Source organism: Oxyura jamaicensis, chromosome Z, assembly GCF_011077185.1.
Source record: "Oxyura jamaicensis isolate SHBP4307 breed ruddy duck chromosome Z, BPBGC_Ojam_1.0, whole genome shotgun sequence".
NCBI classification, from domain to species: Eukaryota; Metazoa; Chordata; class Aves; order Anseriformes; family Anatidae; genus Oxyura; species Oxyura jamaicensis.
The window spans coordinates 67862269-67878620 of NC_048926.1; the positions used below are offsets into that span (position 1 = coordinate 67862269).

The following is a 16352-nucleotide window of genomic DNA, read 5'->3' on the forward strand; positions in this document are numbered from 1 at the left end:
CCCTTCCCTTCCCTTCCCTTCCCTTCCCTTCCCTTCCCTTCCCTTCCCAGCTGTGGTAAGGCAATTATTTGTAGTTGCCTTGACACACAGATAAATTGGTAAACTGAGCAAGCACTGCAGCACAACCCTCCCCTCCCCTCCAGGTACAGGACCTCTGGGGGATTCTGACAGATAGTCATCTGTAGGACCACCAGTGCTCTCAGTGTTGAGTGTGGTGTCCACACCACCGCATTGGGCTCGAGGCCTGTGCAGGTTTATTTGAACTCCAAAGTGTATTTACCCTGGGAAGGCAAAGGGGGGAAAGCCATGCCATTTTTGGAAAAAGTTATTCCAGCAGTTTTCAGAGAAAGTACCTACTCCGTTTCAATAATGAATAATCTAGGTTGAATTGGTTGGATGTATCTTGTTGGCAGCATGGAGGGTTGTGGTTCTCCATAGTAGTACTGTGATGAATGAAAAGAATGATATTTTGCTGCAGGTGCAGTGTGCTCGTTCTTCGGTCAGACCCCAAACTGAGTTGACTCTTTCTAACTACACAAAGGCTGCAGTCTGGAAGAGGTGGCAGAAAGCCAGGGCTCCATTGCATGGGCTGGCATCTGGTTTATATGGGCAGCCTTCATCCTCTAGCCTGTATGAAAGAGCTACTGGAGTGCTTAATTGTTGTCCCTCAGACATGCAGATGTCCGTGGTTCAGAGCCTGAGAATGGGAGGCTGTGGTTCCTCTTTGTTGGGCTGAGAGTTGCAGCCATCCCAGTGGCCTGTTGCTGTGGCATCATGGGTGTCAGTTCCTATGCAAGAATCACTTCAGTGGAAAAATGAATTCACTGGACAGAAGGGGAAGAACTGCATCCCTCCAGGCTCCCTGTGCAACTCCACGTCATGAACAGGATGCCTCTTCCTCTGAGAATGTTCTCTGGAAACTGTTGAGGTAATTTGCCAAGGTCTCTCCCAGTGCTGTCGCCCTCTTGGAAATTTCTCATTTTCCAGCAGTGAGCCAGCATCTTGTCCCAAGACGCTGTGGTCCTGTCTTTGGCTTAATACTCAAGGAAAGGAAGGTGTTGATGCTCTCTGGATGTAAATGTGAGTTGAGCACTAGCCATCTGCCATCTGTCTAAGGAAGAAAAAATCTCGTAATGCCAGGGACTTGTTCTAAGCTGAAAGCATGTGCCTTTGAAATCCTGTGCCTATATTATTTCAGAGGTGGGATGTCTGACCTAGCTTTCTGTTGAGAGGGAGCAAGTAAAGTTTACGCAAAACTTTTTATTTATTGAAGCCTGGACTCAGCCAGACTGTACTGTTACTGGACATATCTTACAGCATGGAAGGAGAGGACCTCAGCGTGTTGGCTGAAGAGAGTGGACTCTTCTTCTTGATATAGGTAGTGTGTCTAGGATTTCTGCTGGCTGTGGGTTTGACCTAGGGAGAGCCTCTTGACTGTGTAGAAATTGTACTTTGCCATGGTGGTACAGTCTGCTTGTGCCACTGTTTCTTGCTCCCAAAGTACAAAACCCTGGTGGAGAAAAATGCAAAATTGCCTGCACAGCGTGATTTGGGAAGCCTGCTCTGGGTGAAGCCAGGGGACAGAGGATGGTGAGGATGCTTTGCTGACGGGTGAGGACCTGTTAGTTCATTTGTCAGTTCAGGGCTTACTGTGCCAGGGAAGATGGGGAAACAAAATGAGGTTTGTTGTTGATCCTGGACTATTCATAACTCACGAGAAGTTATAACTGAGAGAAAGAGAGAGGCCCTTGGTGTAACATGGGCTCTGTAAGGTAGCCACAAGTCAATCAGGCCTACATAACCAAATCAGTGCTTTTGTGATTGACAGTCCAAGTATATCACTGAATTAATTTGACTCTGCTTCGTTTTTCAGTGTCTTGTCTTGTTTTCACTTGACTTGTTTCTATGTTATTTCCTAACAGCATATCTGAAATACAAATGAATAGGGATTCAAGTGTGCTGCCTTGAAATTACAGAGCTCAGATGTTTTGAAAACATTCCTTTTGGGTATCTGTACATATATATAGAGCTTGCTGTCATGTAGACAGTTTTGGAAGCGTAAAATAGCACACTATCTCCACTGCGCAGGGGGAAAGTGTGTTTTGGTCTGATCAGTCATACCCTTGTAGCTCTTCTTAAAGCAGGGATAGGTATGGCTGGTTAGTGAGTAAGACGAGAGTCCCAGAAGGGACCTGGCATGTATGACTGATCAGTAAGATGCTCAGTAAATGCTGAGGAAAATCTTAACAGGTTTCCAGATCCTTGTGGATTTGCAGAGAAATGGAATCCACAACGTGGTCTAACTGAACTGTAAGACAAGCAGGGGTCAACGTTTTCTCACTGCAGTGCAAGAGGAAGGTGTTTAAACGCCTAACTTCTTAAAGCTTTCAGAGATTTTTCCATCCCTGCCCTGCCATTGTTTGAGGCGTCCTGGGCCAGCCAGAGCTTCTGGTGACAGCTTCTCTGGTGACATTTAGCAAGCATTACACAACAGACTTCTAAACTTATCCTAGGTTATGCCTTGCCTGACACAGCACACCAATATTGCATACAGGTCTTTGCATGTTTCTGTTGAATTGGGAAATAAGCTGGCGAGGACCAAGGCTGCATCCAGCATTCCTCTCAGTGAATAGTCACAGTATTCAGACTGGCCTGTGGTCACAGTCCTAAACAAAAAAAAAAGCTAAATGTGTCTGTGTTGGCAAGCTGTTACAATGAAAAAGGAGCTCAAAGCTGTGTAGCAAATGTAAAATTTAGTCCTGCAAGCTTCCTGTGAAAAGAGAACAGTGCTTTCAAGTTACTCATGAAAAGATCTTCTCATGCATTAGCTTGAGTGCTCCTGTTTGTATAATCTACCTGATAACTATGTGTTTTATATTCATTTTTAAAAAAGAGAGATTAAAAAATATATATTTTTCTCCAATCTGTGACTGCTTAGCCTCTGGGCATTTCCTCAAAGCTATTGTCTTCTAAATATCAATGGATCTCTTCAGTGAGCACAAAGGCAGTCCTGCTGAGCAAAACAGCCTGCTCGCAGGACCGAGGACAACTGCAGGGGTAAGTGAAAAGGCCCCTACATGGCAGAGACGCTGTAAGCTTAGCTTGTATTTTGGCCTGTGTCACATCATGAGCATGCTCTGGAAGAGCAGGAGGGGAGGAGGAAATAACCTTCCTAATTTTGACCAAAATAAAACTGTTTTGATTGTGTTAGAGTGACTTGGCCTGAGTTGTCTTGGTGCTCATATGCCCTTTAAGTCCCACTGATTCATTGTTTGGAAAGTAGAGACTGTTTGAGTTGGCTTGCACAACAGCTTTGAAGCTGTGGTTTACTCCATGGCATTGCTAGATTTCTTGTTTATTTTTGCTCTGTCCATCTCTAGACAGCTGCACTTCCTTCTCCCATCCTTTAAGTACACAGCAGCAGCAACACCTTCTGTGCAGAACATCCTTGCCATTGTGTGCATGTGTATTTTTATTAAGCTGATTTGAGCAAGCTGACTCTTCCATTTTCAGCTACTCTGGACCCATATTTCTCCCCCAGCTGCTCCTAGCAGCTTCTTCAGAAACCCCTGCTACTGTGTTGAGACTTGGAGCCCTGCAGAGCTGGAGCAAAAGCTACACCATCTTACAAATGCTGACAAATCAAAGTGTCATTCTGGAAACCTTTCCAGGTCCTGGACTGAAATAGTTTGGTTTAGTGATCCACCAGAAGTCCACAGGGCCCTTCTGTGTTTTAGGGTAAAGCTGGGGAAAGTGGCTGAACTGATTAAACACTTGCTGTTGTTTTTTTCTTTCTTTAAGTCTAGCAGTGATAGCAAGTTCTCTTAATAACAGAGATGTTTTTCAACTTGCTGAGCACTGTCTTTTTTTCTTCTGGGAGGAGAGAGGTAAGAATAACCACCTGAAAGACTAGATAAGATTTGCCACTTTGTTTTTTCTGCTATGCTCTCTGTTCTACTGTCAGTACATGCCCAAAATAAGCCCCTTTGAAGGTTGAAATCACCACCACCACCTTGCCTTGCTGGCATAGCTAGCTGTAAAAACAGTTGCAAAGAGAAAGAAGGATAAATGGTTCTTTGTGGTTGTAGCAAACATGGCAAGAAATGCTAGACATACATTGTAATGAGGGAGATTCAGCTTGCACGTTAAGCACCAGGCTCCCAGCGGCAAGGACTTGGAAGGATACGGGGGGAGCTGTGGATTGTCTCTCCTGGGTGGATTTTTGGAGCATGTTTAGCTGATGCCTGTCAGGAATGCATGATTAGCTGAGCTATTGAGGCTGTTTGCTGCCTGGATTTCTGTAAAAATTAATGTGTTACCTGCATAATTTCATTACAGTTAACTCTGGAACATACTGAGATTCATGTCCAATATAGTACATACTTTTGAAAAAAAAAAAAAAAAAAAAAAAACATTTTTGAACAATGTAGGTATGTGCTGCAGAAATAAAACGTTAAGCCATAGGCTGGATGTTTGAAATCAACTGGGGCAGCCTTGTTACTGTTCTTCTGCCTTTCTTTGTGAGTTGAGTTTCAGTTTGCAGCTCTGAGAAGAGGATGTAAATCCTAATGCTTCCATCATCATTTGTGTTCAGGAATGTCCTCATCTCTTCCTTCCTGAGTAGGTGTCTTTTTCAGGAAAAAAACGTATAAGACCTCTGAATTCCCACAGGGATTTGTTTTGGTAAATGCCAAGATTCTGATGTTAATCACAGAATTTGTAGCTTTCTCAGAGTGGAGTTGGAGAATGTTTCATAATTCTGAAGAACTCTTCATAGTTCCCTCTTTGGGGAGAGGAAATGCCTGTAGCCAGAGAGTAGGTTGCAATGTTGGCTTGATGTAGTACAGGCAAATTCAAATACTCCCTCTTGTTCTGGATTGTTGATGCCTTATTTAAGTTGCTGATGTACAGAACAAAGATTTGTAATAATTATGTCTATTTAAGAGAAATATTTACGTTGCTAGAAGTACTGATGGATATCTCTTCTCACCAGTTAACGTTGACAGGAAGCCTGGCAGTGTAGTTGAGGGTGTAATTTACCTCTCATTCTTTTGTCTTGATAAAAATGAGATGTATGTTACATGTTCTAGTTCATAATCTACTGTATTGGCTTGAAGGAAAATAATCTTGGCTTCTGTAAATTGTTGTGTTTCAGTGATCTTCAGGGAGTCACACTGATTTACGGCATATGAGAGTGACCCTAACTCTTAAGGCTGTGTTAGGTGTACTTTCTCTGAAAGCCTGCCCTACTCTTAATGTTAGTGCTCTCTACTGCAGTTAATGAAAATGAATGAAATAAATGAAATACTGAAATTATTGAAAAAGAATTGAAAAATGTACTCTGCTGGAGTGAATTACCTCTTTGAAGAAAATGGCATTCTTTCTGTAGTACCTGCTGCATTTAAAACATTTCCTGTGAAGCAGGAGGCTTGACACTGAACTGCATATTCTTCATGCTGCCGTGAGACTGCTGCTCGGCTTGATACCTCAGTGAGGTGGTTCTGCAGGACTGCATGTGTGGCAGTGGGAAAGGGAAGATTCACACACTGCCTTTCCAGGGATTCCACCCAGCCCCCAGCAGCAGACCCATATTTGTGGTGCCCACCACCGTGGAATTTGCAGCCTAGAAACAGGTGCTTCTTCAATCTGTCAGCTAGCAATGCAAGCTCTCATCAAGGTCCTGTTTTTTTTCAGCCAACCTCGCTTGGCAGCAGTGCTGCTGCTGGTAGCTGCTGGGATTTCTTCAGGTGGAAAAGCAAAAAAAAATTATTATGGATGAGTTTTATCTGATGCAAAGGAAGCCTTAACGAGTTGAAGGTTGTGGTGTGAAGGAGGAGAAAGAGTCCTGGGTTGTGGTGTATTTGATAAAGAGAGGAAGTGCAGTAAAGTTAGGGATGGGGAAAAAATAATTGTACAACCTGCGTCTAATACAGGAAGCTATTTCTAAATGTGCTCAGTTTTTACAATGAATTCGTCGAAGTTTAAACCTAAAACATGTGAGCACAGCAACACATTCCAGTTCAAGGTAGAAGGAGTACTTCTAAAGTTGCACTTCAGATACTCATTGAGGACTTCACCTCTATTTCCCCATCTACTGCTTCATCTTTTTTACAGATGACCCTTTCAGGATGATGTATGTTTGGAGAGCTATCATCTGTAACAGTTGCAGGCAACTGATGTTGGGTAAAAGTTGCCCAAAAATTAAACTAGTAGAAGCATCTTTTATTTTATTTTATTTTATTTTCTTTTTTTCTTTTTTCTTTTTTTTTTTTTTTTTATCCTGCAGTTTCCATACATTCAAGGAAATGCTCCCCTGAGGGTGGTCTGGTGCCAGAGTCAGCTGTTGGCTGTAACTACAGCCTTTTCTTTGTTGTTTTTTTCTGAACATCTTACCAGCAGATATATGTAGCCAAGGGTAGCTTACACGGAAAGGACCTGTCTGGAACTGAAAGTTGGCATTCACCATGTGTGAAACGCTGAAATAAAACCACACTAACTGCAGGTCTGCTTTTGAGCAGCAGACAGAAGCAATAAAGGGAAGCAATGAACTTGGAGAAGGTTGCAGGTGGGATCTTGGCTGTGGTGTCTTGGCTGGGTGGATGCTGCTCCAATCGCCCGCCACCCCTTCTAAAAGGCCAGGAGTGAACTGAGGTTAAATGGATCAGCAGCTGCTGAGGACTGCAGAAGAATCTTTTTTTTGAGTGATTTAATTTCAGTCCACCATTCTGTTGCCAGGGGTTGATGAATGTAAGGTGGAGTGCTTGAAGGGGAGAAACATCCGTACAAGTTGGTAAATGAATTTACAGTTGTAGTAACAGGTCTTGGGAAACATGAGCTCAGTGCGCAATTGAAAAATAAATAAATAAATAAATAAAAGGCAAAAAGGCACACTGAAAGCTAGAAATCCTTAGTGAAGGGATGTGAGAGGGCCAGAAAGACCTCCTGCGTGAGCTCAGCGCACACACTGTCCGTACAGGGCGGCTGGGTGCTGACAAGTCCGAAGGAGTTGTCAGCACCCAGCGTACCACGTTCAGCCTTTTAGAAGGGCTTCACTCCCCCCAGTCCCATCCGCTAGAACACACCCTATGTTATACAGCACATCTTAGGTTACATGCACAAGTTACCTATGTAGCCTTTTAGTTTTTTTCTTTTTTTTTTTTTTTTTTTTGTATAGAAATGCAGAGAGTTTTTATTTGTGCTCTCCTTTCACACGTCAGGCAATCCTGTCCTGTAAACCCTCTGAGACAGGGATTTCTTCCAAGTCTTAAATTTAACAAGATGCCCCAGAGAATTATTGCTTTTAATTCAGTTTTATTTATATTCACATTAATGAGCTGAGTATGTGCTTTAATGTGTTGCACTTAAGTTTTTCCAGAATTGAAAAACTTAATGTGCACTGATAGCCAAGAAAACAATTCTGAGTTACTAGTCCATTTGCAGCTGAGCTAATGTTTGTTTTAAAAAACCAAAAAAGCCATTTAGTCAACTAGGTCATTCCGTAATCGGTAACTGTAGTTAAAAGATTAGAATAAACTTCGGTGCTTGCTGAGAGTTGCAATTTGTGCAAGTGAGCACAGTGCAAGCTAGTGAGCTCTGCCGTTCGTGCAGAACTGAACAAAATTGTTACGTGCCTAGTCACCCAGACGGTATTGAGGGGTTGTGTTGTCGTCACTTCACAATGGGAGATGATACTTTCCCAGTGTTGTCCATGTGACAGGCAGTTGGCCAAGAGGTTGTGGTGTTTCTCATGAATTTCTGGAGCTTGCTGCAGGTCTCCTGTGCATGCAGGGTGCGCATGGATAGAGCTCCCTGCAGCAGGAAGAGGATTGGGTCGCACCAGCTGGCAGCACAGACAGCAAGAGGGGATTGCTGGAAGGAGGAGAGAGTATGACTGCTGCTTGTCATGCTGGTGTGCCTGAATTTGGGGTTTATGGACCAGAGGCAGAGGATGACGTCAGGATGAGCCCAGGCTGCAGTCTGGGAAATGTTTAGGTAAGCCCTGCTCCAGGAAAGCATTGGAGGTGTGTTTGGAGGACGAATTGCAATTTATGTTGAAGGTACTTTTGTTAAGCTCAGACTGTGTGCCCACTGAAATGAGATGGATGCTCTTGGGTTATGAACACGCATGTCAGTAGGTCCAGAGTGAGTCTTGTGTTAAGTTTGTCACATTTCAAGGAGAGGAGCAAACCTGCTTTGGTCTTTGTATTGACATTCCTTCATCCTCCTTGGAGAGCAATTTGGTAGCTCTACTTGTAGAGCTGCAAGTGCTAAACACTTCTGTATTTAGTAAATGTATATTTAGATTTATAAATAAAATTGATAAAGGTAAAATATAAAAAGAAAGACCAGCAAGTTCATTATTTATACACTTTAAAATTTTTATTTTAAAAAATAGCAAGACTTTGAATTACAGTGAACATCTCCTGAAAAGAAGAAATAAACGTATTCTTCAAGAACTTGTAGGATTCTGCTCAAAAATGGTCTGTTCAAAAGTGGGATACGGTGTTGTGTGTTAAATTGGACATTTCGTAAGTGATTCTCACCCAGCCCACCATTGCATGGGACATGGATACATTGCTGGGGTCTGTACAGGACATAACCCACCACTTTCCTCATCCCATTTTGTGGAACCTGCCTAGAGCTCTGGAGGACAGCAAATAAAGGCTATGTGACAAAGTGTGGCTTTCTGGAGCGTTTTGATAGCTTTTGCTTTGCCAGCAAGTGTTGCACAGCTCGGGAGTTACACGACAATGCCCAGCTCTGTTTTCTGTTTCTGTGCAAATGTGTGTTGTAAATCTGCATGTTCATGGGCTGTTGCCATACAGACACGTTGCCTTTCTCTGTGGTGCCTGCTGACTACCTGGCTTCTTGCTGTGCGTTGAGGACATCTAGTTTTTTGTGTGGCTGAAGTCACCTCTTGCTGGGCAGAGGCAAACAGAGAAACAAGGGCAAGCTGACAAAATGATTGCAGCCATATGCCTGAAGCTAGGTGCTTGGAGACAACCCAGCCTTGCAACATCTCTTGAAATCATGTCAGTTCATTTTTCTTCAGTGTTGAGTCATTTTATGTGGCTTGTGCCTGTATATAGGTGCCATGTGTTAGATGTCCAGCTTAAAGGTTGCAGACACTTCAGATACAACCAAAGTGCTCGTCTTTCCCTTCATCCATGCTATGTGAGGTGCTTTTGGTTATGCTTAAAATGTTTAACTAAAGGAGGCATTGAACTCCAGCCTTTCCAGCCTGACTGAAATTATCAGTTTTGTGTACACTATCTGAAAGTTGCAATTGAAATTGCTTTCTTTTGACTTAGACAATTGATAAATATGTCTATTGTTAGCGTGTTGCTGTGTTTAAATGTACAAACAAGTCCTCTGCCCATAAATAGAACACTGCTTTCCTTTTAAATGTTTTTTTTTTTTTTTTTTCCTCATAATTTTGTATCTTCTGAATCTTCACATAGTATCTTCTAGCTTGATCTTCCTGGTCAAAGATCACCCCTTAAAAATATGACACCTGGCTGCCAGAATTTCCAGGTTTAAATTTGTTGCCTCTCCAGCAGAACTGACACAGATGTATTTCCCCACCCCAAATATCATTCATCTTTCAGGTTGGCTTTCTTCAGTGTTTTTTTTTTGTTTTTTTTTTTTTTGTTTTTTTTTTTTTTCCTTTGGGGGAATGTTGAAAACAAAACCAAGGTGGTGACTTGTGAGAGTTTGCTTGGCCCGTGTAGGACCGGGAAAAGACACTTAGCTAGGGCACATCCTCTCTGCTGAACACGAGGCACGTGACAAGTAGTGTGGGCATGTAGCTCATGGAAAGAGAAAAACTCATGGAAATCTTTCATGAAGAATGTTCGAATCACCTTCTGAGCACTGCTATCTTCTGCATTTGTCTCCTAATATTTCTTGATTCTATGCAAATGCTGCAACTGTTCCATTAAAATTTTAGGAAATTCAGTACTTTGAATGTTGTCTCTATCTGTGATAACTTCTGGCTTTCCCAAAGTTGCTGGCTTGAATTCTTTAGTACATTTTTCTGTGCCCTGAGATGTTTCTTCAGCTGAACCATGAGGTGCTGCCTTTATGCAGTGGCATGTTTTGCTGCTTCTGTCACTGCAAAGAGAAAATTGGGTAGTGCAGTGCAGTGACTTGGGTTGTCTGTGTAAATGGAGAACGTCTCAAGGTCCATACCCATAGGAGAAGGCCCACTTCTGTTGGCTGATTCAGAGCATTCTTCTGTGAATTCCCCAAGGTGTTTCTGTAGGGTTTGGTTGACTTGTTATTGAGTGGACTTAATATTTTAGCAGTAGCCACCTGGTCTTGCAGACTTCTGTTGTCTGCTGCTTGTTCCAGATCAAAAAATTTCTGGGAGGAATCTACAGTGCATTGCTCTGTTCTTCCCTTTGTGGTCTGACTACTTGAGAACTAGGAAAATGAAGGAGTGCTGCCATTTTACTGAATTTTTTTTGTCACTAAAGTTTTCTCCTTGACTATTTCTCACCCCTTTGTGAAGTTCCTGAGGCAGCCTGTTTGTATTTGAAGCTTCATGTTGTCACTTTTGGTAGGCTGGGGACTTAGGAACCTCTGCCAGCATGCTCCTGCCAGCACCCCTCACCTAACCAGGTTCAGCTAAGCTTCAGGCACCACCCACAAAATAGTGAAGAGGCTTCCTAAACAAGTGGTATGGGAAACGTTTTCTGGTGGTAGCATGCGTGGTAAAATCACGACTGGTGGGAAGTAGGCAGCTAGCTTTTTTCCTGCAGCCTCTGCAGACCTGTTTGCACAGCAAGCCGTTGGCCTTCCTGCAAGCCTGAATGGAAATGCTGTGGAGACCTGAGGAGAGACTTGTTTTCACCTGTCTAGATCCATGTTGTGATAATATATCTAAGTGAATTAATAAGAATTCACCATTCTGGGTCTGACCTGCTTTTTTGGAGCAGGAGAAACATCTTTTGTCTGCCTGGACAATTAGTGGGTTCTCCTTGGTTTCATCTGTGCTGATGTGCTGTATGCTCCTTCATGTGTCAACATTTACTTACGTTGGTTCGGCTCTGAGAATCTTCTTTATCATCCCTTCCTTGGCTGTTTCTGCTGCTTACCTGCCCCATTGAGTCAGGAATATTAGCCATAAAGATGCATGTAACACCTGATAGCACCAAACAGAAGGCCTTGATCTCCTCTGTTCCTACTTTGCCTTTCATTTCTGCAGTGGTCACTCTGTGCTCAGCCAGGGATGGCGAATAGCGCAGCAATGATTTGCAGCGTGCTTTTTCTCCTTGACTTGCAGACAGATGAAAAGCAAATGTCAGCCTACCACACATATTAAAAGGAGAGCTTATTTGAATGGGGTCAGCTTCCTTTCTGTGCCACCAAAAGGAAAGGTTGCTTTCTGTGGGCTGGCAGGAAACCACAGAAAGGAGTGGGCCTACATTTAAATTGTTGTGTTGACATGAGAGAGGTAGTGTTGTGAAATCACAAGTAGATGAGCTGGAGAAGAGGGAGGAGAAGAAAATGGTCTGCTTTTGATGGCACGAGCACATACTATCAGTAAGAGCAGTGTAAGTACTGCACGTGGGCTGCAGATGGGAAGCTTGACATGGGTTTTCTGCGGTTGCTCATGAAGCTTAGGAAGCATGCAGCATGCTTCTGAAAACCAGGGATGAGCAAAAACTTCATGTGTGCCATGGTCACTGTGACTCATGAGGGATCTGCCAGAAGCTCTGGAAAGGCGCTTCCATGTGAAGTACTGAGGCTAGAGCTTGTACGTTTAAGGCTTCGTGCTTGAACTTGAAGAGAGTAATTCTGAAAGGTGGATGACTCTAAAGCCATACCTGCATGGCTTATTAGTTCGTTGGTGCGAGGTTGTAGGAACAAAATAAAGAATCACTTGTTTCCTGTGTGCAAACTAACTGTGTAAACCCACAGTAAGGAGCTGTGGAAAACAGCATCCCCATGAAAAACAATTTGTCAAACGCTGTCTTGGTCAAAATGCATTTAATAAAGCTTGGGTGAAATCCCAAACCTGATACTGACACAGAAACAAATAAATAAATACATAAATAAAGTAATTAATTGCTCTCGACTTTCAAAGCTGCATGTAACTGCTGACTTTTAGTTTGTCTCCTTCATCCATTATGCTCAGTGAGTGTGAACACTGAGCTCCTATTTATTCTTGTCACATGCTCTAGCTTTTAGAAGAAATCCATTTTAAACATGTCCATCTCCTCTGACTACATCAAAGAGCTCTTTTGGACCACAGGCTGCTTAAAGTCTCTTCTGAAAAATTAAGAGCTCATTTCAGTGCTTACAGAGAGCGGGTTGGGGGGAATGAGTTGCTGCTGGCCTGCAGCGCATTCAGATAAGCTCTCCTCCTTCGTTTTCTATCACCATTATCTTGGTAACAAAGCTGGTTGGAGTTTGTGCATTGCAAGACGTATGACAGTCATGTAGATACCATGAGTAGTGGAGAGCAAATGTGATTAAGATGTTTTCCCAACTGTAATTCACTACATGTGATTATTTTTTGTTGTTGTGTTGTTGTTGTTGTTTTTCCCACCTAAAATGCCCCTTCTTTGTGAGAGACTTGCTTACAGTTCCTTTTTGATTTCCACAGTTTGCAACTTCATGTCTCATGAAAAGTGCCTCAAGAATGTCAAGATACCTTGTTCATGTATTGCTCCCAGCCTTGTAAGGGTGAGTAAGCACACACTGTCATGTCTTTCTTGGCACGACAGCACAGATTTATCACTAGCTAATATAGTGTAGTACAGAAGTGGCTTGTTAATATTGAAATGCTTAAATCAATCATGTTAGTCATCACTTAAGCTTTTATGGCTGCTCAGAGAAAAAAAATTTACATTTCCTTTGAAACTTCCCTGATATGGGCAGCTGCAGGCAGTCTGTCTTCAAAGAGTGGTTATTTGCATTCTTTAAATATTACTAGACATTTTTAATTGTGTCATTACCTGGAAGTCTCACAATAATGGAATGGGGTGACTGATTGAAATCAGTGCTCTCAGGAAACTATACCATGTATCATACTTCAAGAACTCCGTCTATCACCATTTTTTTTTTGCAGTAATTACATTTTACTGGAAAAATGCTAAAGCTTTTCTGACTAGTGAAGGGGCTGTGTTTGGCTTCTCTTGATTACTGATCTTAAGAATTTGTTTGCTTATTGTGTCCAGAGAAAAAAAGTGTTGTATCAAAAGCATAGGACTTAGCCAAAAATCAAAAGATAGGACTTCCAATTGATGGTAAGATTTCTAATGTATGTATTTTGGTTATTAATATATTCTCTTCAGATACCCTGTGACCTTTTCTGCAACATGACTTTAGGTGTAAGAGAGGGATTGATTTTGAAGTTAATAACATGGTGCAACTATGGTATTAAGAAGCTAAATTGAGGATAAAACTGTGTGTTATCCACCTGGGGGGAAAAAAGGGGTGAGAAACTTTCTAGATAAGTAGTAAGACACTACAAATACAGTACAGAGCCTTACGCAAAAGTCAAATGAGACATTGCTGTAAAATCAAAATGAGAAAATGGTAAGTGTTACAGACCTCACTGAATAAAACCATATTTATGAGATACTCACTGTGTAGATCTGGGAAACTGTGAGGGGGAGCTGTATTTCCTTCTTTGTATTCAAAAAAGCTTTACAGGTTCCTTTATGTCGTGGAAGCCTATGTAGGGGATGGTAGGAGAAGGTTTAAAACAGCATGTAACTAGAGTTAAAGGAAGCAGACAGAGACATTAGCCACTTGTTTTTATTTAATGTGCTTTGTCTAGATACTGCTGCTGTTAAGCCTTTGCTACGTACTTCATCTTCCCCACATACTTTCATCTTGGGAGCTGTAATTTAGATTGGGAAAAAGTTGTCTGATGCACAGAATGTTGCCAGTGAAAGAATAAGAAATATCACTATTATTCTTACAACCCCCAGTGAAGGGACATGTAGGTGGTGAGAAATGGTATTACTAAGAATTAGCATCTCTACTGTTTCAGTATGCTGGCAGTCAATTGTGGCATGGGAAAAGGAACGATGAGTCACAGAGTAGAGGGATCTTTAGGGGCATAGTACGTATCTAATTTAGAAGTATTCATTGAAGTATTCATTTAGTTCAGAGACAAACTTCTAAACATTTTTGACTTCTTTTGTGAATTTGTTATACATATAATTCATTGTTCAAAATAGTACTTGTTGCTTTGCTTTTGCATGTTGAAAATCATGCATTGAAATACATTAATGGTCCTACTTTCACCAGTCATGGGCATCAGTTTAGGGGTTTGTTTTATTCCCGTTCCCTACTTGCCCCAACACATATCTTTGATCTAATTGTTCGCTGTTCACACATCAAATCTGAGTAATCTTACTGTGCAGTGGAACTTATGAGTGCTGTTGTGTGCCCTCAAAACTGCTGTTCAGTGTTGCCGTATGTAGCTGTGAAGTCTTCTGCCTTATCCATGTTAAGTTGTAATGATTATTTTTCAAAAATACAGAATTGTGCTATTCGTTCTAGACAGGCTTGTCATCCAGGTTGCAGTAATCCTGGTCTTCTGTGGAAGTGAAGTCTGACATATGGGAGATGTTGTTTTGCATGCAAGCTCTGTCGAAGTAAATGTTGAATTTGGCACTTGCTTCAAAAACATAACAGAGCAAAAAATGAACTCTGGTCATTTATAGAATGTGTGGAGAGTTTATTTTCTTAATCTCTGGGCTCTTTTGGATAACTTGAATGTATCTTTTTATGAAAAGGTCCAGTGTAGGAGGGATCACAGGTGGATATTTTTTTTTCTGATACTTCCTTCTAGCATGTTAATATTCCGCGTATTACAGAAATTAGATTTTTTTTAATCTCCTGGACTTCATCTAGAGAAGAGGGCAATTGCTAAAGCTCATCAGACTGTGTGTCACTGAATACTAAGCCAAACTGTCAGAGAATCATTTTTCAGCAGACATTTCATGGAAACTTTCATTCCTGAGAGTAGGGTTTCCTTCCTAGGGTCAAGTAAAGGCCTACAGAGTTGCAATCATGCCATGACTGCATCCGGTCTCAGATAATTCTTAATGAGTTCACTCTTTAGGCCACCCTAAGGAGTTTTCCTGCACTATTATTGTCATATTACTATCATTCTCACCTGCAGTCAGTGTTCCAGACTGGATCCATGTCATGATGTTTCAAAATGAAATTTCACGGATCAGTCTTCTGAGCAAGCCTGTGTTTTTATGGTTTGCAAGGGATACGGTTTGTTTCACTGGTGAGGTCTCCGCAGCTTGTCCAAGTTTAAACACACTCCTCCCTACATTCCCATAGGTATTTGCCTACTCTGAGGCATGTGTTTAAAAAAAAAAAAAAAGTCCAAACAAAACACTAAATAACAATGAAAACAGTCTGTTCAACTGCATGTGAAATGTAAGGTTTTATTTTCCTTTGTTAGGCAGCAATGAGTCACAAATTTTTTACCTCTTAAATTTGCCGTAAAAGTGAAGGGTAGTTGTATATAGCTGTACTTTGAATGCTAAATATAAATGAGAGTATAATACAAGTAGTTTTAGTGACATTTGTGATGCTTGTTTTTCCTCAATTTGTTTTTGTGTTGGGCATTGCTATAATTTTTTCTAAACGTTTCCACTTCAAGAAGGGTTGATAAACTGTTTGCAAAATGTCCCTAAGTGCCTTTGTTCTTAAAGTCAGGTTGTCTGGAGTGGAAACATGCTGGTTTAGGCCATCAGCTTCTTGTGAAGGTTTTTATGCTAAAAATAAGATGTGGCCTTGTGGTTCTGAGCTTGGGTAGCTGCTGCTTCTAGAGGCTGTGATACTGAATGAGGTTTGGGAGCTCACAGAGGTCTCTGCTGAGAGCAGCAAGCGTTGTTGGTCCTGTTTGCTGACCTGAGCCTCCGGGTGCTGCATTCACCTGTGTGCAGTTGGCTGTGTGGGTCAGTTCCTGTGTTTCTCATGATCCGACAGAAAAATTGAAAGTAGCAGAGAGGAAAGGGTACTCGGGTTAGGGTAAATACACCCAACACTTCTGATAATCTGTTCTGATTTGGGCAGTTAGTAGACGTACAGCAGCAGCACCTAATTCTTCTGCAACTGAAAGGCTTCTGTCTTGGGACACAACCTCTGTCCTGTTTCTTTTCTCTCCTTATCTCTTTCTCCCTACCCAAGAAGCAGTGGGAAGCCCTAACAAAATGGGAGATGAAGATCATCGAAGTTTGGTTACTGCTTCACTTGCCTGGGAATTATAAATTCTCCCAGTCTCATTCAACTGTCAGATGGATTTTTCTGTGATTGCTTCAGGAGAGTAGAGAGAAAAAAAATCATAACACAATTTTGGAGAATCATTC

The 16352-nt window shown here is 41.8% G+C and overlaps 1 protein-coding gene across 4 annotated transcripts in view; it reads left to right on the forward strand.

Annotated features, from left to right (window-relative positions):
* DGKQ (diacylglycerol kinase theta) overlaps positions 1–16352 on the forward strand; it is a 94041-nt gene that overhangs the window by 12190 nt on the left and 65499 nt on the right. For 2 of the 4 annotated variants that reach the window (XM_035309223.1, XM_035309225.1), the window contains exons 2-4: positions 11389–11410; positions 11855–11862; positions 12614–12693. In XM_035309223.1, the coding sequence (XP_035165114.1) occupies positions 11389–11410; positions 11855–11862; positions 12614–12693 (110 nt within the window). Of the gene's footprint in view, positions 1–2975; positions 3092–11388; positions 11411–11854; positions 11863–12613; positions 12694–16352 lie in introns of those variants that run through there. The other 2 variants (XM_035309224.1, XM_035309226.1) reach the window with 2 other exon arrangements.